The sequence below is a fragment of the Acanthaster planci genome, linkage group LG09, assembly GCF_054643075.1.
Source record: "Acanthaster planci isolate LZ-2023a linkage group LG09, COTS_SCS, whole genome shotgun sequence".
Classification (NCBI taxonomy): domain Eukaryota; kingdom Metazoa; phylum Echinodermata; class Asteroidea; order Valvatida; family Acanthasteridae; genus Acanthaster; species Acanthaster planci.
Window position 1 is genome coordinate 18,402,348 of NC_141785.1, and position 21,502 is coordinate 18,423,849.

At 39.8% G+C, this 21,502-nt stretch overlaps 1 protein-coding gene across 1 annotated transcript in view; it reads left to right on the forward strand.

Moving 5' to 3' along the window:
- The window catches only part of LOC110976682 (uncharacterized), a 50,059-nt gene that overhangs the window by 3,909 nt on the left and 24,648 nt on the right, over positions 1-21,502 (forward strand). Inside the window, exons 4-13 of the mRNA XM_087141224.1 lie at positions 122-309; positions 860-1,001; positions 6,492-6,618; positions 7,377-7,475; positions 8,276-8,355; positions 8,983-9,077; positions 9,212-9,281; positions 17,829-17,960; positions 19,361-19,480; positions 20,483-20,731. Of these exons, the coding sequence (XP_086997350.1) occupies positions 122-309; positions 860-1,001; positions 6,492-6,618; positions 7,377-7,475; positions 8,276-8,355; positions 8,983-9,077; positions 9,212-9,281; positions 17,829-17,960; positions 19,361-19,480; positions 20,483-20,731 (1,302 nt within the window). The remainder of the gene's footprint in view (positions 1-121; positions 310-859; positions 1,002-6,491; positions 6,619-7,376; positions 7,476-8,275; positions 8,356-8,982; positions 9,078-9,211; positions 9,282-17,828; positions 17,961-19,360; positions 19,481-20,482; positions 20,732-21,502) is intronic.

Genomic DNA, 21,502 nt, shown 5'->3' on the forward strand with positions numbered 1-21,502 from the left:
TGACAGCTCTGCATCTGGCAACCCCTCACCGACTCACAAAAGAGATTTGTCATAACGGTTCAACCTTGAACTTATCCAATATGCATATTACCAATTTTGGTCTTTCCATGCCCCCCTCTAGAGCTCCCCTCCCGGACAGAGCTGATGGTACAACCCACCATCTGGCTGGTCCTCAATGCCATACCGAGCCCCACAGACGCCGACGGCAATGCCGGACTCACCAAGACCACCAAGTCCCTCATCATGCTCCTAGCCGACCAGAAGATATCCATCTACAGCTTGTCCACGTACCAGACAGATTTCGTACTCGTAGGTGGATCCTCTGTCACCTTGGAGAGCATTCCTTCTTCAGAGATCTGTCACGTTTGTTGTTGATGCCACAGCCTTTCTATTGGACTTGTTGAAGAATGGGACATGAAATAGTTGTAGACTTTCACCTGAAACCGTTGGAATGTATGGTAATTTTATACTAAGACAGCTGTCCCACTGAGTACCAGATTGTCAAGTACGAAGTGTACTGCCAAATATGGAACTGATACTCAAAAGTGCTTGGCCGAGTACTTTTCTCCTTAAAACATAAGGTGTAGTTTATAGCTGAATTTGAAATGTATTTGGTAATCTTAAATTGGTGCATTTACTATCCATTGTCCATGTTTTCCAGCTGTGATCACTCTTAACCAGTTTAATGTCTGGCAGTAAGCTTGGTACTTGAAAAATACTGGACTACAACGCTGTCCTGTATTGCCATTCGCACAGGTCAAGTATTAGTATTTCAGAAGGTAGTACACTGATGTAGTACTCCAGAGACTGATGGTTCAAGTCTTAATTCCTTCAGTTTCCAATTGTTCCATTTGGGCAGGTGAGAGAGGAGGACTATGACCGAGTTGTATGGTGTTTGCAGCCTCACTTTGCCGTATTCCGGGAGCAGGAGGACGGTGAGATGATTCCTGTTGCACTGGAGGGAATACAGTATACATCCCCTCTGACGCCCACAGAGCCCAGTGAGTATATAGTCTGGTTCCCTGCCTTATCAATCTGGTGTGACATCAGCTAACCACCTGAGTTAACTGTAATACATGATGTAATATTGCAGAGCACTTTCTTTCATTTTTTAGGAGTGGTGTTTATTTCATTTTTAAAGTGTCTTTAACCCCTTGACGATTGGAATTTCTTCTCGAAAGCCGACTCCAAGAATTCCAGCCTCGCTTGGCCACGAAGGCCACCTGCCACACCGCAAATTCTTGGTTTTTGGCCCTGCATGCTCTCCACACTTTGAATTACACGGTGAAAAGGCTGATTGTTCGGTGGCATGCGGCTCTACTCACCCTTCTACATTCCTGTTGCTTCTTTTCAAAGTGGGGACTATTGTAAAGCTGGTGATTATGATGCAAAATCGGTCTCCATTTTTGGGCTACGCACAAAGACCAATTACCATATATACAAGAGCCAGGGTCTGCCTTCTTTCACCGTGTTCGCTGGAGCATGGGCTGAGAATAATAGCTGAAAAGCGGGCTGAGGATCTCAATTTTTACGGCGGCTATAGCCGCTTCTCGGCGCAAAGGGGTTAATGTGAATTTTTACCTGGGCACAAATTTTGTGCCACTTTATTTCCCATTTAAATGCACGAAAAGTATCTGACATGTCATTTTGGTCAGTCTCCCTGAAAACCATTTTTGAGCATTGAACATTTTCCACTCTTCCTGACGAATGGGGGCGCTGTCACTGTACTGAAAACACTGCTCATTTTGTGGAGTTTTCTGTTCAACTAGTGAACCAAAACTTTGGTCAGTGTGCTTCTGTTATGAACTGAAGCAACTACAAAGCACTAAAGTAAACAAAATGCACGATTGCAAACTATCCAAATTTCTACAAATATTGGTATAGAAATTGCCATATTAAATTGAGGTTTCTCACTTGGATACGCCACAACTTTGCTCACTAATTTCCAAGTTTTCTTTAGATTAAAAGAAAAGGCACCAAGGTGGTCTTAAAGTGGCTCAACAAGCACTGAAAAGTAGGTTAAATTGGGCACAGTGGTTAAGTCTAAGAACTGTTTGAAGAAAAATACAATTGCTTTTCCTCATGAAGTATTCCTTTTTGTACTGATGGCCAGCCAAAGTTTGCTCGTTGGCAAAACCTCTGACTTTGATGTTCCTTTCTTGGGGGGGGGGGAAGATAGGACAAATTTGGCCAGAGACTTTAACGACTCAGAGAATATTATCAAACTAATCAATTCCAAATTGATAATGAAGATAATTTTGATTTAGATAAATCAAATGATATTTGTAATAATTCTCTGTATCATTCACCTGAGCAGGTCTCAGAGGAAATCAGTAACAGTGTTATTTCAGTGTTACTTATCAATAGAAGGAATTTACAGAAAACTGGGAAAACCTTAAACTTCTTTTGGATTCAATCAAACATAAATTCTCTGTGATTGCGTTAAAAACTTGGCTAAAACATGATCCTCACAGTTACTATTTCTTGCCGGTTATCAACTCATCGTTAATACCAGAAAGGGTCCCAAACCAAGGGGTGGAGTTGCTCTTATACAGTATGTTTCCTCCAATTTGAACTTTATCATCAGAGAAGACCTCAAGCTTCCAAGTGAATCCCTTGAATCCTTTTTTTGTGGAAGTGTGCAACTCAAAAGCCAAAGATATTATTTCAGGGGTCGTACACCAGTCACCTATGGTTGACCATGATGCATTTATGACCATTCTTCAGTATATTTATTCTCGTATTGGGCCCTCTATAAAAAAAACTTGTATTATCGCTGGTGATTTTAATATTCATTTATTAAACCATATGAACTCATGCACTCAGTCATTCATCAATCTACTTACATCTTATTTTTTTCTTTCATTAAACCTTCTTTAGTTTTACAGCACAAATATGCACAAGTGCCCAAGGTCACTCTCTTGCATGTCGGTGCAGTGCACAACGCAACACAGCTGTGCTTCTTTGAGGTGTTTACCAAGTGACCCAAAGAGTGACTTCGGCATAGGAGGGTTAATTAGCATACCAACCCATATTACTAATACATCTGCTGCACTGATAGATAATATATTTGTTAATACTTTACCTTCACCCAAATCAGGCATTGTATCGACTGATATTTTTGATCATCTACCGATCTTGATGTTTATTCCAAGATCAGATGGCTCATATTCAAATCACCAAAATGCCTATTTCCTGTTTGCCCGTAAGTTCTCAAACACTAATCTGGAATTATTTAAAGAGCTATATGCCACTGATTGGTCTGAAACTCTCAGCTGTGTGAACCCAGAGGTCATTTTTGACACATTCATGGACTCATTCAACTCTTTATTTGATAAGTTCTTTCCTGCTATTCAGCAAAAACAACTTAAGAATTTTAATTGCTGGCCAAATTTGCCATGGATTACTTCCTCACTATTGAGATCCATTAATAAGAAAACAAACTGTACCATAAGTACATGTATTTTATCTAATCCCACATCTTTAAGAAAAAAGAAATATACAAAATATAAAAATTGCTTGACGGGCCTACTTCATAAATCTAAACAAATGTATTATACACGTCAATTTGACTAAGAACAACGTAACTTGCCTGTTTTGTGACAATGCAGGTTGAGACAGGCCCTTTATTCTGAGAACACTTTAATGTGACCAGCTTTTCATGACAACGTGAAAGTTACACAGGTCAGGGGTCAAGCATGCCAGGCATCTCTAGGTGGCGCTATACTGCCAGTGGCAGAGTACACTCAACATTGCGTAACACTTGGAAAATAATTAATTCTGTCCTAAACAAAAGCTCATTTCTACGAGGTGATATTATAATCTCTCAAGGTAAATCAGCTAAAGACCCCGTTGACATTGGTAATTGTTTTAATGATTATTTTATTAAATCTTTCCAGTAGTATACTGACTGAACATTCAGCTAATAATTTTAAGAATTACTCAATACACCCTAATCCAAATTCCGTATTTTTTTAACCAACAAATGAATATGAAGTAATTGACATTGTTAACCACTTCCTGCCGGGGACTCCGAAATCAGAGCTGTATGGTTTATATGCGTGGCCGGGGTCTCCGAACTCGGACAAAGGAAACAGGGCCCTGTAACAAAAGACCGTACTCGGAACAAAAGACCAGGCTGCTGGGCATTACCGGCATTTTTCACTCTCAAAAGTGGTGATAATCCAGCATTGTTTTGAAACCGTATACCAGAGTTTGGGGCATTGAGAGCAAGCGGATTACCACCGGGGACAAAAGCACTCCACCACCACAGCGATGAGCCACACAGCACTGCTGCACGCTAATCTGGCCCCTATTGAAAAGAGGTCAGCAGTGCACTGAGCCAGGTTCGTGAACAAAAGACAGTTGTATAACACCGCACAATTTGGGCTCTGTTTACAAGGCTGCAGGCCTGGCTGAAATACTCGGGCGTCAATGAAGGTCACCTGTCAACTTAGAGTAGTGCCTAAAGATTACTTTGTGCGACTATAAACGACCGTTAAATGGAATGATGAATTTTTGAAGGATTTTGAAAAACGAAAAAAATGATAGTCATGCCGGCCCAGCATCATCAACGTTGAAAAATGCCCCGGCACGAAGTGGTTAATAACCGACAAAACAAAACGAGTTCACAATATGACTGCATTAGTGCCTCCATCTTAAAAAGTTGTATTAGTGCTATAAGTAAAGCCCTTACTCAAGTTACTCATATAATTAATTGCTTCCTTTTCAGCCGGTGTTGTTCCCTCACAACTAAAAATTGCTAAAGTTATTCCAATTTTTAAAAAAGGTGACCCCACTTGTGTTAACAATTATAGACCTATTTCTATGTTATCATTTTTCTCCAAGATTCTTGAAAAATGTCCTTATGCGCGTACAATTAAATTTCTTGACAAATACGAAATGTTCAACTCATCACAGTATGGGTTCCGTAAAAAGCATTCAACCACCCATGCTTTACTAAACCTCATAAACAAAGTCTCTACTGCCATTGATGACTCCAAACTTACCCTGGGCATTTTCCTTGATCTCTTTAAAGCATTCCATACTATTGACCACAAAATCCAACTGTACAAACTTTCTTTTTATGGTGTTCGAGGAATTGCCATAGAGCAGTTTAGAAGCAACCTTTCCAATCATATGCAGTTTGTGTCTATTAATGTCTTAAATTCAAAATCGAGGCCTCTTACTCACGGTGTACCTGTAGGATCAATCCTTAGGGCCCGTTGCTTTTTATAACATACCGTATATTAATGATTTCATGAAGTGTTCTAAATTGCTTTCCTTTATCTTGTTTGCTGATGACTCAAATTTATTTTTCTCCCATAGCAACCTTAATTTCCTCACCAATATAGTTAATACAGAACTTAAATCTGGTTCAGAGTCAACAGATTGTCCTTAAATATTACCCAAACTGGTTCTATGCCCAGTAACATTACAATCAGCAATTCTGTTATTACCAAAACGTATTGTAATAAATTTCTTGGCCTATTTACTGATTCGGGACTTACGTGGAAAAATCATATTAATTACTTGTGTGAAATTGTCGTTTAAATTAGGCACTTTTTACCTAGTAATATTTTGGAATCTTCTTTACAATGCCTTAGTTGTCTCTCATCTTAACTATGGCCTACTTGCTCGGGGTAGTACTTCTGCCACTAATTTAAATAGACTCTTTTTGTTACAGAAAAGAGCCTTGCGTTTAATAAATTTTGCTGATTTCTATGATCATACGGATTGCCTTTTTATCAAACATAAGACCTTAACACTTAATGATATGTACAGTGTTCAACTTTGGTCTCTGATGTATCAGTGTACAAGTAACAGGTTGCCATCTTCTATAATGAGTATATTCAGTCAGGATCGTGAAATTCATTCTCCATATTTGATATAACCGTACTTCTCTTTCTCAAAATACCGTTAAATATAGCGGACACAAGCTCTGCAATTCCCTCCCTAGTCAATTTAAAGCTTCTACAAATCTATCTTTAAACGATTATTTAAATCTACCACAATTCAAACATACCATCAATCACGCCTTTGTTTAACTTACTTTATTTCCTGTGGTTTGGATAAGCCTGCTGATCTGTAGTGCTTTTTTTGTTGTTTTTATTTATGTGTATATGTATTAGATGTTTTAAGTGTATTTGTATTTCCCCTTTACGGTAATGTTTAATGTAACGGGCTCGTCATGCGAAAAAGCTTTGCTTCCTTATGGGCTCCCCTGTGGTATCTATAGGCCTGAATGACATTGCTAACGAAGTATTTACATGTAATTTGAATACACATACTGTAGAAATAAATACGGAACTTAAATTTGAGAATCTGGAGAATGCTTCAGGGTAATGGGCCCCCTCTTTGCATCAAAGGCCATAAAATGTTGCAACACTTTCTTTTTTAATGGATTTCTGGTGGAATTTTTCATCAGGGAAATGTGACACTTAATATGAATCTACATGATAACAAGCTTCATGTTTCTCACTGAAATTCAGAATCGCCGAGACCCATTGTGCATTACTTCCAGAGCCCAGACAACCATTTCCTGGTGACAAGTCTCCAGCCTGAACTGCTGTCACACATAAGCATTGCACTGCTGCAGCTCATGTTTTATTCAGACAGGTAACAGTCGGAGTTGTTGTTAATCCTTATCCCTGAATTATGGTTTGACGTCCTCAAAATAAAAGGTTGTCTTAAAATTGAAATTTGAGACAATCTAAGGGGATATTGATTGTGGAAATCTAGATGTGGAATGTTTGCTAGATGTGTGAGACTTGCATTTGAGTCATTATTACAGTCAAAGTCCTAGTTGAAAGAGTTGAATCCGAGTTATATTTCACAAAATCTGGAAATGAATGGAGTTCAGTTTTTTGAGTCTGCTAAACTCAGATTAATTGATAAAATTTAATTGTTCTGTTCATATGGTGCAGGTAGAGATATTATACAAAAACAATCAACCCTACAAAAATAGAATGCTCACTCATGGGATTTTATTCATAATTGGCACATGTCAGAATTACTTGCTTCTCTGTAAAAATAGCAGTAACCATGAGGGCAAAGTTTTGTGCTGTATGTTTGATTCAAATTCAAGGTCAAGGTTTGTCCAAGTCCTTTTTCCATAGTTTGATGACCAAACTTTCAACTGTAACCTCAAAGTGGACAATAATTCAGACCGTTTGACAAGTCGCCAGGCACTTGACTTGACTAGGACTCAAGTTCATGTCAGGTTTCTAGTTGGACAGCTGTAGCACAGGAGCTCATATTGGGATTTGAGAATTCTGTTCATTGGGAAAAGTTGCATCCTACAAGTCAAATTTGACATTAAATACAAGTACATTGTCAGTTTAGAAACCTTTTGTTTTCTAATTATCTGTTTTCAGCTTTCTTCCGCCACCGAAGGAGGGTCATGAGCGATTCTTGTCTCTGTCTATCATTAATGACCGGATGTCATTGGTCGTAGATACAGAGTCCTTAGCATTGTGAGTTCTTACCTCTGTTTGTCTCAGTGTTTGACAAAAGCCCAAAGGTGTATAAAGTGGGATTTTATCTGGAGCATTATGGCCAGGTGGTCAGTTGTGCCAAATTCAAGAACAAGTTTTTCCGGTGGATGCGGTTTTGAGTCCAGGCAGTGGGCTTGCAGCGTGTGTCCATAAGCAAGACAATTTGTCAGGATATTGCTTATCTCCAGGAATTACAGAGCTGAGCATGGGGGGGAGTGGTCAGGTTGGGTAGTGCTTCTTTTCTCACCTTCCACCTCTGCGACCTGGGCTCAATTCCTGGCTCAGTCCACTTGTGGATTGGATTTTCAGTCCCTACCTGATTCTGTAGGTATTACCAAGAATATTCTTTTGGAGTTTTCCTCCCACCTCTAAAACTGTAACAGCTTCTTATCGTCTCTTCTCTACAGAATTCTTCTTCAGGCTCACGTGCTTCAGTGCCTAAAGCTTTTGAGGAATCTTTGGTTTCATGACCAGAGGGACTTAACAATAATAATTGTAAAATAGTGTCTTGCCGCCCGTCAGTCACAGTGCAGTCACTTTCAAAGTGACACTAATTTGATTCTTAACTTTGTGATTTCAGCAGAGGAAAAGCGATCTTCAGATGCCCCATTTTAAAGAGAAAACTCATTCCTCTTAACTCACTAAGTGCATTATCTCACCCCCGGGGTTTTACTCGTCACATTGCTGTCATCCTTAATTGTCAGTGGTATCCTTCTGCCAGCCTTCGGCTCTCCAATTTTTGGGCAGCTCTCCTGCATTGTTTATTTGTCCATTTGCAGGTTCCCCCCTGGTAGTGTCTGCACCGGGACTGAAGAATACTGGAGAATGATCAAGATAGGCAATCTCCCCTTAGGCTTTGGTAAGCACTTGGCATCAGCGGTCCCCGTTTTACTGATCCAATCAGGATGTTTACTTATTTAATGTTATGCAGATAAGAAGATGTATAAAAAGCAACGTGGGGTATCAGCTTGATAATTCATTTTTTTCTGGGGGCGGGCGGGTCGTGGAATGAGAAACACAGTACAAGATGACCAGCAAGGTCAAAGGAGGGAGAACAGAACGTGATGTATAATGTTTTACAAAAAAAAATAAAACTTTGAATTATAATTGAAAAGGTAATAGTAAAACGCAGAGGCAGGAGTCAATAGAAGTGGATCTCTTAAAACCATACTGTTCCCACACATGTATTGGAGTCATTGTCAAGTCCAATTGTGAGCTCACCCCTCCAAAAAGGTAACATTTATTTCATTTTTCCGGGAGATGGTGCTGGTGTCTTTCTCGTCTTTGTTGAAATATTTCTGCAGTATGTGTCATTCACGGAACAGAAAGCTCCTACCGTCTGAAATACAAGCCTGATATCTCTTCCATCTTCTGTACTGTTTAATTACTTGTAGTTGCCCCTCATGCACATAGTTTTATCACATTCATGACCTCTTGAATTGACCTGTCAGTTGACCTTTCTTGTCTCAAATTTGCTGCGTCATAGATGAGAGTGGTATAGCTGCCCAGATATCGGAACCTCTAGCCGAAGACAACATACCCATGTATTACATCAGTACCTTCCTAAACGATCACACATTGGTAAGTGTCTGACTGATCAGTTGCATATCTAGTCAAGTGTCATCCAACTGACCCCCAAAGTCCCACAAGTGCCCAAGATCACAGATTTGGATTCGGAATCCACCAGTTGTAATTTTTGTCCCTTTTTTTAATAGGTCTCCGAGCTTGATATTGATCATGCACTGTCGATTCTTAAGAGCAAGCAAGGACATAATGTGACGGAATTATCATGACTCTGGGGGATGCCAGCAATCCGTCGGAAGGTTGATAACTGATGACATTGTCAGACATAAGGGAGCAAAAGTTTATATAACAGGTTTTGCCCTTACCCCAAAAAATACATCTTGAAAATAGTTCGCGGTACCCGCTGCTTCACCTGACTTGGACCGGCCAGCCGACCCCGGCAAGCTCGGTGGTCGAGTGGTTAAGACGTCTGCACTAGTAAGCAGGAGGTCGTGGGTTCGAGTCTTACCCGAGTAAGCTTGTGACTTTTTTTCACAAGCTCTCGGACAAGCACTGAGCATACAGTGTTTATTAATATATACGTTGGGTAAGGGCAGAACCCGTTATATAAATTCACATCTCCCCAACGCAAAAATACATCTTGAAAAGGAGCAAAAGTTGTCGCATTGTAATTGCTCGTATCTGTTCAATCTACTTTCAACTCAGTTGCAATGAGCTAAGATTGATGGGTCTGCAATTTTTGTTAGTCCAAAACTCTCGGGAGTACATGAGAGAGCCACAGCCAAGAAAACAAATCAAACCAATCAAAGTTAATGAACAAAGCGCTGTCGCAGGTGTGGATTCCCTCCGCGGCTAGATACGCACGAGGATATGGTTGCATTTTTTTAACCGTTTGCTCGGAGTTCAGTTTTGCAGACGGCATAGGGGTAAAATTGAGTGACAACCATGATATTTGGAACACTGGCTGATTTTCCCTGGTAGCCAAGGATATATTTTGTGCCCCAGGGAAAGATCAACCAATGGTCTATGGATGGTCTTCACTCCCAGTTGCTCTGATACGGTCATATGTTTTGTAAATCGTGCAGTTGAGTGCCCACGTGCACTGGCGGCGTGCCTGTAGATATTCCAGTTTTCATTGAATGGAAAAATCCCCAGGGGATTTGTACAGAATCATGTGCCGCTTACTGAATTTCATAAATTAATTAGAGCACTTTGAGGCATTTTCTCTTCGTGGGATCACCTTTACAGATTTTTATTATCACCTTGTGTATTGGAGATGTCTGTGGTCTCTTTGTTGTCTGCGTTTCTTCCTCTGTGGTATGTCTCCTTTCGAGTTTCTGCCAACCAGCATGGAAATTAAGGGGGGGGGGTTCTAGGGGAGCCCCAGGATAAAAAAGAAAAGAAAACAAAAGGGAAGAAAAAAAAAAGAAACAAGCAAGAGAACTGACAAAAAGGAGGAAGGGGTGAAAAAAATACCAATTGGCTTGAAAATACCTCAGAATTGACCCCGTTGTTCTGTTAATGGTTTATCACTGCTGACAAGCGCTGCCTCCCTCCCAATCTTTGTGGTGCCAATGCTAGTTGCTCTGTGTTTTTGTTTTTTCTGAGTTTTTGTTATTTTATGGCTTCATGACTAAGACATATGCATGTGTCTTAGGTACTTGTATGTATAGCGTCTTCTTTATTACTGCCAAATACTGAATAAAAAGGAACGTAATATCTTCAATACTGAAATAACATTTTAAGAAATGAAGCCTTTGTCATAGGTTTTCTGTATAAAAGTATACATGTTCATTTAGATTGTAGTTTTATTAGAACTGCTGGAGGACTTGTTTCTTGTAGGTTTTTCAATGAATTTTTTCCTTCGAACCTACATGTAAACTTTTGGTCTCAAATTTAAGAAAAAGTCCTATAAACCGCTCATCGTTTTGAGTGATCTGGAATGTACAACACTTCTGTCCAGCGATTGCAATGTTCTCCAAGGTCAAATTTCAAACTTTATGGGGACTGATAAAATGGGAGGGGAGGCTGAACCTAAGGGATTCAGGACCCACTTTACAACTCCACCCCCAATTTTTTTTTATTTTTAGCTCTAGTCCAGTACTTATCTGGTTATCTAAGAGGTATTTTTTTTAATTGGAAGCAAACTAAGGCATTTGTAGACAGCTTTTCTCATCAAAATAATGTTGCATAAGATGAAATGTTGCAGAGTGTAATGCAGCAACCAATATGCTGAACTTGGGGGACAGATTTTCAAGAGTGGTGGTTCCTTTACATAATCATGGTGGGAGAACAGCGGCCCAGCTACCTCAGTGGATTAGCGAAGGCTGCATGGAACTATTAAGCTTTATATTATTGCACAAAACTTGTAGGAAGTGTAAAAATCCTTAATTGAGAGGGATATACTTATCACATTGTGCCTTGGATAGCTGCAATTTCACAAAGGTTCGTTTGTCGAGTTTTACAAAAATGAATTTGCCTTATCACAGCAGTCAACATTTGTCAGATGCACATGTTCATTTGTAAATTTATGCTACATTTTTGTTTCTGCTCGTCAAAGCTGATTTGATACAAATGTAGATGATTATTGTACCAGCAGAAGGAAACGATGGAAGAGCTTATAAGCCACCAATGCTATTTCTAATTAGTAACTGATTAGCCAGTTTACTGTAAGCTTTAAGCTCAATCACATTTGGGATTTTCTTTTCCGTGATTGGCTTCACAGTCAAATCTATTTAGTGCTGACTGAACCGGAATGACTTGCAAGAGGAATTTCCGATTACATTTCCGTGTGTGCGCTCAATGATGCACAGCATATGAGAAAAATCCAGCAGAATTTGAAGCCATAAGTAAATCAAGGACACTAGGACAGCACATCCTCCAAGTCCATCTTGAAGTTCTTTGATTTGAATGAGGTCATGCAGTTGAAACAGGTTCAGGAGACAAATGAAAAGACTGGTTGGCCCTGACAGGAAAAATTATTGACTGGTCACTGCGTCAGCTGCGGAGTTTTGAAGAGGTTTTTTGTACGCCTTTTTTTCTATCTCGATTTGATACAGAAGGAGCGTAAACCCTCGGTGGAGCCAATTGATATCTTGTGAATAAAGATGTTCCATGCATTGCACTAGAAACATGTCAATTCCACGTACATGTGGTTTTATATGCGTGTATAATATATTGAATTTATTAACATATCTTCCAGAAGAGAAAGCCGGATTGGGATTGGGGGATTTTTTGATTTGAGTTTTGGTTTAGGACTTTGGCTTGGCAGTGCTAATAATAATTCTCATAGAATCCATCAAAAAGAAAACTGGAAAACCATAGCATACCGGTAAGTTTGCACAAACAAAAACAAGCCCAGTTAACTAGAAAATTTCACTAGGAATTATTCTAACAGCATCTTACTTCCTAATCAAATTTCCTGCTGAGAATATTGAAGTTGATGATAAATTGACTTTTAGCTATTGACTGTTGCTGTTTTTTTGGAAAGCCCTGTTGGTTATTTGCTGGACAGGCTGGAAAAGTTTTGGTTTTGACAACTGCAAAGAAGTGTGATTGTAACAAGAAACCCATCTGCACTCTCTTTCCTCCAGTAATAATTTTTTTTTTCAATTATGTAAGTCACCAGACTGGTTACGGCTCAAGCGATGCGATGAAAGTAATGAGTCAGACCAACTGTTCAACACAAATATGCAGCTGTCCGTAGCCTAGATGAAATGGCCCGTGCTTCAAAGAAAGTGCGTATGTTAATTTAGTCAGCAGAGTCAAGGGAATGACTGTTGGGAATTGGCTGTCGGTCCGTAGTGACGGAATGAAATTGAATACTGAGCATTGTATGCCCCTGCTAAACCCTTATCTGTTTCCCATAATTGCCGGTGATGAATTGAAATAATAACCTTGTCCTTTGCCGGAACATCAACGCTTCATGAGTTGCTGAAGTTCTTCTGCATGTGGCAGGAGGGAGGGAACTAATTGGAAAATTGCAGCTGCTGGCATTGCCTGACAGGAATTCCCAACAGCCTCGGTGAACTGCTTTCTCAGTGGACCGTTAATTTTCAATCTGCAGAAACAACGAACAAAGAATTACAGCCAAATTCTAGGAGTTTCACATTTGGAAAGATTCTCTGAAGCACTCGGCTGAAGTGTACATCTGTTGTTCTCCTTGTCACCCGTAATAATAACACACCCCAAGAAGTGTGTCTGGAAATAATTCCTCCCCAAATGCTTCTTAAATCAACCTCCAAATAAGTAAACTTAATGAAGAATATTTGAGAGTAACGTGTACTGAAAGTTCCTCCGCCTATGGATTAATATTTTCACACCTGCTACCGGTATACACCTTGCATGTATGCACATAACATGTTCTGTCTCTTTAATAATAGGATGAAAGCAGATATGTGATTCGTTCTGTGAAAATGAGTCACATGTTGCCAGAGCCACTTTTGAGTTACAGGCCTTTGAAAGAATCTTGCAGAGTGTTTAGCAATAGGAATCCTTAACATTGTAAAATCAACACAATGTCCATCATACCAAACTGAGTTACACATCAAAACAAAGCGGTCAACTTCCTCAATCTAATACAAAGTGAAACTGGCTCTGGTGACTTGTGACTTGTTTTCGTTAAGATCTACACAATGTGCATGTCCATCATACCAAACTGAGTTACACATTAAAACAAAGAGCTCAAATTCCTCAATCTAATACAAAGTGAAACCCAACTGGCTCTGGTGACGTGTGACTCATTTTCACAGAGTGGGCCACAAATACAGAGACATTGTACATGTAAGATCATGTTGGGATGCTATACACCTACGGTATTTTCGATGAGTTTTTCACCATATTTTAGGCACTGTGTCTTCTAAGGGGATCCACTAAAGTATAGGTGTCCATACAAACTACTTGATTGTGATTGGAATAGCACATGTGCCTTTTAAAGATGCCAGCTTGCAGCTGCAACCATGACTTGTATATGAGTGTTATCGGCCAAGTAATGTCTTCATGATCAAGTTTCAACAGAATGTGCACAAACCCCCCAGCTTCACTTTGTGCTTCAGAAACATCTATTCTTTGCTATAAATCAAGTCACAGAAGTATTTCTGTTTTGCCTTTTTAGAAAGATTCAGCTAGGATCACAATTTCATTCCTCCAACTTTTTATTCTAGGTTACTCATAGTATTTTCTTTTTCTTCTAATGGTTGCAACTTTTTTTTGAAGTCTGCGCTGATGAAGACCACGCTAGAATTTGGAAAAGTGTCCAGTTACCATCTCCACCCATCCTCCCCATGCTCGCAAACTTGTTTTGCCTGAATAACTTTCCAGATAATGTTCCGATTGGCTACAGCCTTGATCTAGTTACTGAGAATGGATGCTTGGTAGGCAGAGCATAAACGTCAAACACTCACCATTCCAGTTAACCTGTCAGTGAATTGTCCAGCCATTTGGAGCAATCATCCAGTCCGGGGCCTTGTGATCTATTCATTGCTTCTCAAAGCTGTGCCATCAATGCCCGGTGACCGTGTCTCCCTTATTGGAAATCGGACTTTGATTTGGTTTGTTTCTCGCTATCTGTGGAATCACTGGTGGTAATTTGAAATTTGCAGTCAGCAGTCTCGAGAAAAAACCCAAAATGATGAAGTTAAAGATCTTACAAAGAGCTTTTTTAAGGAAGATTTTTCTCTTGTCGTGGTATACCAAAGATAGATCTTTGGTTTCAAGAAGAAAGACCATTGCAAATCTTTGTCGAGATTCAAATGTTTCCGGTGTTCATTAGGTCAAGTAGGTTTTTGTGGGGGATCCCCAAACTGGACACGGAAACTGGTTTAAATTTCCTTTCCTTGTACCAGTAATGAATTTCAGAATAACCCTCCACAACTGAAAACAAATGAGCAGGATTCAAATCTGCAGCCTCTGAACGTGACACTGGAGTTTAACTAAGAACTAGTTTTAGTACAACAAACAGTTAACCTTAGTTAACTAATTTTACCTTGAATGTAGGATTTGGTTAGACTATTCCGGACTATTTGGACCATTTTGGTTAGCTTGTGCCGTCCCTTGGCTATTGGCACAGATGATTGAGGCTCTGTGAAGTCTTGGGGGTGGCTCGGACAAGCATACGTCGGTGAAATAATGGCAGTCATGGTCTTTATATGATGTACATGGATCGGCGGATCCCTGATGTTGTAGGCAGCCCAGTTAATCTGTGAAGCCCGGAGAGAGTCTTTAGCTGCCGGGAATCCCACTGGCGGAGTTGAAGCCTCGTTGTTCTCCAACCTGTGTAGATAAAACTACAGGCGGCTCTCCACAGCGTCGTCCTGCTCTTGCGATCCAACTAGCCTTGGCGATCTGGACGATGGGTATGGAACTACCGTAACTGTGACGAGCACCACTGCAAATCTCCCCCAAATAAATAATTTCTTATCGTTGTATAACATTCTGATAATTTCACGATTTCCTTTGTGTTTGGCCTTATCTTGTGAATATAATTGAAAGTTTGAGATATTTGATTAATTTGGTTTGTTGCACCTGTTTAAAAGTCATACTTCGTGGGAAATTTACTGATTTTTGCTGTATAAGTGTCACCCTTCAGTGTCAGTTTGAAGTGTCACTTCGAAGTAAACCTGGCTAATTTACTATATATCCTCCGCAGTGCGGATGGATTGTGTGGTTAGAAATTTTAATATTGAGCCTTGAGAATTGACCGGCAAATTAAGGATTCTAGAACTATTTTATATGAAGAAAGGTTGTACAAGAAACTGACAGTTTTATAACGTGAATTGATGATTGAGCACTGCAAATATTGAGTAATTTGTATAAAGGAATTTGACCGTGTAAAATGAGAATTGGTCAGGAAATTTAATTGTAAGATAAATCTAGTATGATTGATGAATTCGCCGTTTTATGGTCATGGGCCAAGTTCTGCATTGAGGGACATTTTGACTATTTGCTATTTAACTAGGATCCTTCAAACCAACTAGATTTCCCCTGCAATTTCAAGTTGTGCATAATTATTGCTTTGAATAAATTTAGATGTATATATTGTAAATATTAAAATTTTGTGTGAAGTGATCCTCTTTCTAGAGTTCCCATAGACTGTGACACTGTGCATCTCTTGTCCTTGAGACTGCATCGTTACTGTGCATCTTGAATATCTTGTGTGCACATTTTACAGATGGTTGATCAGGAAATTGAATTTTCATTGATTACACTGCAAAATTTTCTGAAATTTGATAGTCTACTGCTTAGATAAGGCTTTGTAATGGCACTGCATCATTTCTTGAGGAAGTAAGCTCCTTTTGTTCATCTGCGAGTTCTCATAGTGGGTAAAGTGGCACAGATATTAAAGGAAGGGATGTGGAACTGCCTCCCCACTCTCCCGTTAACCCCTCCCCCCACACAAACCCAGTAACACTGACAGATGGAAAGTCAGAGTCATCAGGAGTTGTCAGTTCAGCATTCAACAAGTGTTTTGGACAACAGATTCAAAAGAGAATAAAAAGGGGTACCCATTGCTTTAGGGAAAATGTACCAAGTCTTCACACAGGAGGGGTAAACAATTTCATTAATTTCTTCACGTAACCTTTCATGTGACTGGCCCCACTTGTCTGACTTGGGGATAATGCCCCCCCCCCCGACCTGTCCATTAAAAACGGATGCCTGATGGTCTCACAAATGTACACTCTCCCTCTTTGAAAATCATTTTGCCGTCATCGTGCTCACTCAAGAGTACCCTCTGGGTAATTGCGCCCTAAGCTTTTTTCCAGTGACTGAGCAATTTCCATTTTCATTCTGTAACGGGGAAGATAGATATTGATGATAAAATTAATGCACTGGTATAATATGATTATTCCTTGGATCACAATATGGCCGGACATTAGCAGCCATGAAGTGCACATCCAAGTGCTGCTAATTTATTGTGTGTTTTTCTCTTCTTCGAGCTTGTAAATCAAAGGTGGTCTTCACCATTTTAAAGGAAGCACTTACTATTCAGCATCAATAATTCTATTTAATACTTTCTCCCACTTTGCTTTAATATCGTTCCCACTTCCCCACTTTGTTTAAAAAGTATTTTGCCTCTTTTTCATTTTACAGTTTGACCTGCCTAGCAACAGATTACCACATGTAGGCAAATTATCTACACAAGTGCTAGTCTGTTATTTTGCCCAGGGCCCTTTGAAGTGACAAAGCATTTTCCTGCCTGGTTCATTGAGAGAGAAGATAGATGGGCTGGTGTGATCAGAGGACTGTCAGTTGCATAGGAAGCAAATATTTAGATTGTGCCCACATCCCTTACACTTAGGGAACTTCCACTACTGGGCTTTCTGCAATCAAAGTTGCCTTTTTGTTCATGGCGCTGCAATGATTTCTCACAATAATTGCACATATGAGCCAGGAAGTTGATTGGAGTTGGGATGTCAACCTCTGCCTTCCGGAACACTCTCCTGACATGTTTATTGAACAAAGCTTAATAATTTGTAGAGTATAATCGCCTGAAACTTGCGGGTAGGTATAAAGTAATTTTTAAAATCTGTTTTGTTTGTCAAACGTACATGTGGTGTCAATGAACAGTCCATTCTTGCCAGATGTAATATTGTGCTGTTAGGAGAAGTGAAGGGGGGGTGGGAAGAGATTCATCACCATTACCCCCACCTCATTCGAAACAGCTCCATCTTGACAGTTTCCTCTGCCCCACCTGAAATGGTAATTGTTTGCGTGGGAATGAGTGAGCAGGTTCATAATGATACCTGCCAGGCGGTGATAGATTGTGACGTAGTCTGGTCACGCTCTGCTGGCGCTGATGAGGATGAGAAGTGTTTGTCCAACGCTGCATGTTGGCCCCTCTAATAAGCTTCATTCACTGGGGGAATGTTCACAGGAGCAGACTGTGTATTTTGTACTTCAACTATCAGTGGCTGGTTTGCTTTGCTGTAACCTCTGAGGTAGGTAAGTGTGGATGTTTTATTATTAATTTTTATTTATAACGGCATTGGTTCAACTAGGGTCTAACTGAAGGGCCTGCATGGCCTCCAGGTGGTTTGGGGCATTAAGCATATGCTAAACTTCTAATTGCAGGTGTATGAGAGGGGACAGTGTGGGGGAGGGTCATTTGCCCCCCATTCATCCCCTCTGTGCATTAGAGTATCACACATATTTAACTCTTTTTTAAATGCATGATAAATCAATGTACCTTAACTAGATTCCTGGCTGACTCAGATGTACTCGGTGTTAATTAGCAGTGTCTATGTACACATGTTTTAATCCATGTAACTGGAATCTGCTGTTGGGATGAATTGGTTGTCCATGAATTTTTCAAACTTAACAGTGAAGATTTTTTTGGTTGGTTTGTTCATTTTGGAAGCTTCTCATGTATGAGCCAGTGTGTTAATTAAAACTTTCGTTGACACAAACAGTCAAAACAGAGACGTGATGTTCTGATGAGGGAAACCCCTTGATTTTCCAAGCGGTTAATATTTGTTTTGTGTACTGCTAAACCTTTACAAATGTACAAGGACTTCCCAATGGACAGTTTCCTGTGACACTCAGGAATTCCTGTTGTTTTCACCTGAATCTGTTCCAACCCTCCTGAACCCAGTATTTGTTTAGGTTCTGTCATGATAATGTGTTGACATGACAGTGACATATTTGTAGTTGGATATTATATCTGTCTGGTTTATTAAAAATGGCTTGATGTTAGTGCTGTAGTTAAGTCTAAGTTCTTTATAATAGACCAGTCATAAGTAACCGTGAAAATGACCAAGAAATGCTACTTTTCACGAAATCATTTAAATAATTTGTGACTTGGCTCAGTCTGAACGGACTGTGAGGAATTTTAAAGGACTTGCAGAGACTTTAAATTTGCGTAGGACTTGACTGCAGTAGTGGTTGGTGTGCTTGTGTTTGGGGAATCTTGGTAAGTTTTAGCAAGATTAAGCCCGTACTTTGAATGACTTGGACAGTGAGTGCTTTAGCTTTAAGACCTACATGTGATGCAGGAAATGTGGGTATTCATTCACAAAATGTAGAGGGACTCCAAGTCCCTTGAATTTGTTATGATACAGTTGTTTATCTAATTCTAATACAACCATCCATAAGTAAAACCCTGAGCATACTTGCAGTTTTTCTTTTTTTCTGGCTCAGTTCCAAGCAACTACACCTTTTCTTGGTTAATTTGTCTGACTGAAACAATTGTTAGAAATGTGGACATACAGGCCTACTAGGAAAGCCTTGATACGCCAGATTCACATTAGTCACCTATCTTCATACCGGTAGTTTCAGGTTCCCAGGTTTCAGTCTCAGTTTAAAACTCACATCTCCTTTCTCCTAATTACTCATTTTTCTCTCAGAATTAGACGGTTGGATTTTCAGTAGCGAGATGAAAGCAGAGATGACAGCTGTGAAGTGGTGTGTACTAATCCCTGCTTTGATCCTGGCATCTCTTCTTGTGGCACCTACAAATGGCATAAGTGAGTTGAATGTTTCAGTTTCGCTTTCCAAATTTTGATCATCATTCTGTCGATATTTGACTTATTTGTTTAATGAGCTGATTGCCTGTATGTTAATACCAATGAAAATGAAGCAGGACCACTGTACATTGATAAGTCTCAAAATGTCTGACCTTCTCTGTCCGATAAGAGCCAAATGAATGTCTTCCAAATTTGTGCTGTAAAAATTTCAGTTAACTGTGCACGAGGTACCTGTGTAAAGTTTAAGTTCACACTGAAAAACGCCACTCATTCCATAGTTTAACCAGTGAAACCATTTTGTTCATGCTAGAATACACACAACTCTTGCAAATTGGAATTTGCATTTGTAGGACTACATGCGGGCGGAAAGTTATGCACTGTAACATACTTTCCTTTGATGAATATTTGCTTCATAAGAAGTGATGCGTATTCAAGATATTGTTTTCTAATGCTTGATGGGAAGAGGGATAAATTTGCAATTAAATGGCAGATTTTTGTGGATTTCTTTGAAAATTTGGGGATTGAGAAGAAAGGGATGGAAAATTACGAGGACACTGTCTCTAAATTTGAAATAAAAATCTAAGGAGAATATCACCAAAGTAAAATTGTATGAAGGTGAGGTTTGAATGAGGGGGGCATCAAATAGTTTGAGATTACTTGATTTTCATTGTAGACCTCTAACTTGATTTCTTTTAACCCAAGGGGAAATCATGTATCAATTTCATCATTGATATCCTCAGGGTTGGATTAAGTGTTCCATGAGTCCTAGGCTTTACTCCAACCCAGGTAACTACATAGAGCTGGCAAGCAACGGAACCTTGCATTTCATGTTAATGCTAAGCTGTTCACTAGCTAGTTTGATTTAAGGTTTCAAAAATTCAGAATTCAAAGAGGAACTGAAACAGTGGTAGTTCCATAGAACCTCAAAGTTTTCGTCGGCCCCATATAGGTACAGAGCCTACAATGCTTTTTTGGTTAATCTGGTCCTTGTCATCTCTGCAGTTGACACCATTCCCCCAAAAGTCACCAACTGCCCCCAAGACATACACAGGACCGTCCCCCTGGGAACCCAGGTCACCCCTGTCTACTGGACCCATCCCAAGGCAGTGGACAATTCTGGAGAGGTGGCAGTCAGCTTCAACTTCAGGCCTGGGACCCCGTTCCCCGTTGCCCGTTTACCAGTGCGTTACACCTTCAACGATGGTGCGGGGAACCAGGCCATTTGTCAGTTCTGGGTGATAGTAACAGAAGGTAAGTTATCCCTGAACAAGATAAACTGGCCAATTAATTGCTATTTTTACCACCAAATAACTTAAATGGGCATGTATTGTGGAGAAAATTTTCTGTAATTAAAACAAGAGAAGTTGAACTTCTTCAATTCAGCCAGTTTGTAGTGAAACTGTTGGAGATAAAACTAAGCATTAGTTTTATTTCAGTCTCCAGATTAAAAAATGGTGGTGGAATTGTGTTCAATTTTGATTGCCTCGCCATCGCCGATAATTCTGAGCAACCAAAATAGAAACACATCTATATTAAAGACCCTGGTATTGCCAGTGTCATTTGTGGAGTAATGTTAACAGCTGAAATACTGGTTTCAAATTGCTATCATAGAAATTTGGTAGTGTTGGCGTGGCATGTACTGACACAGCAAAACAGTACATACTTTGGTGAGAAAGGTTCACATACATTGTATCTGTACTTGGCAAGCAGAATCTGTTGTGCCTTGTTTATTTTCCTTACTGCATGTTTTATCGCGCCCCATCTGCTCATCAGTTGGCCAATTAATGATCCAGCCATAGGGTTGTCGGCACATACCCCATTAATAGGACATTGTACAGATATATATGTGGGGAACATAAAGCCTTTCTACTCACTTTGGTGTTCAATTTTTCACTTCAAGACAGATGTGCACCCTGTTTGGAAACGCTGGCTTTAGTTCCGCAGTAGGAAAAAATATGGGCTGGGAAGAGGGTATCTCCTTTGGCCCTAGGGTTTCAATTGATGAAGCCAAACTTTATAGAT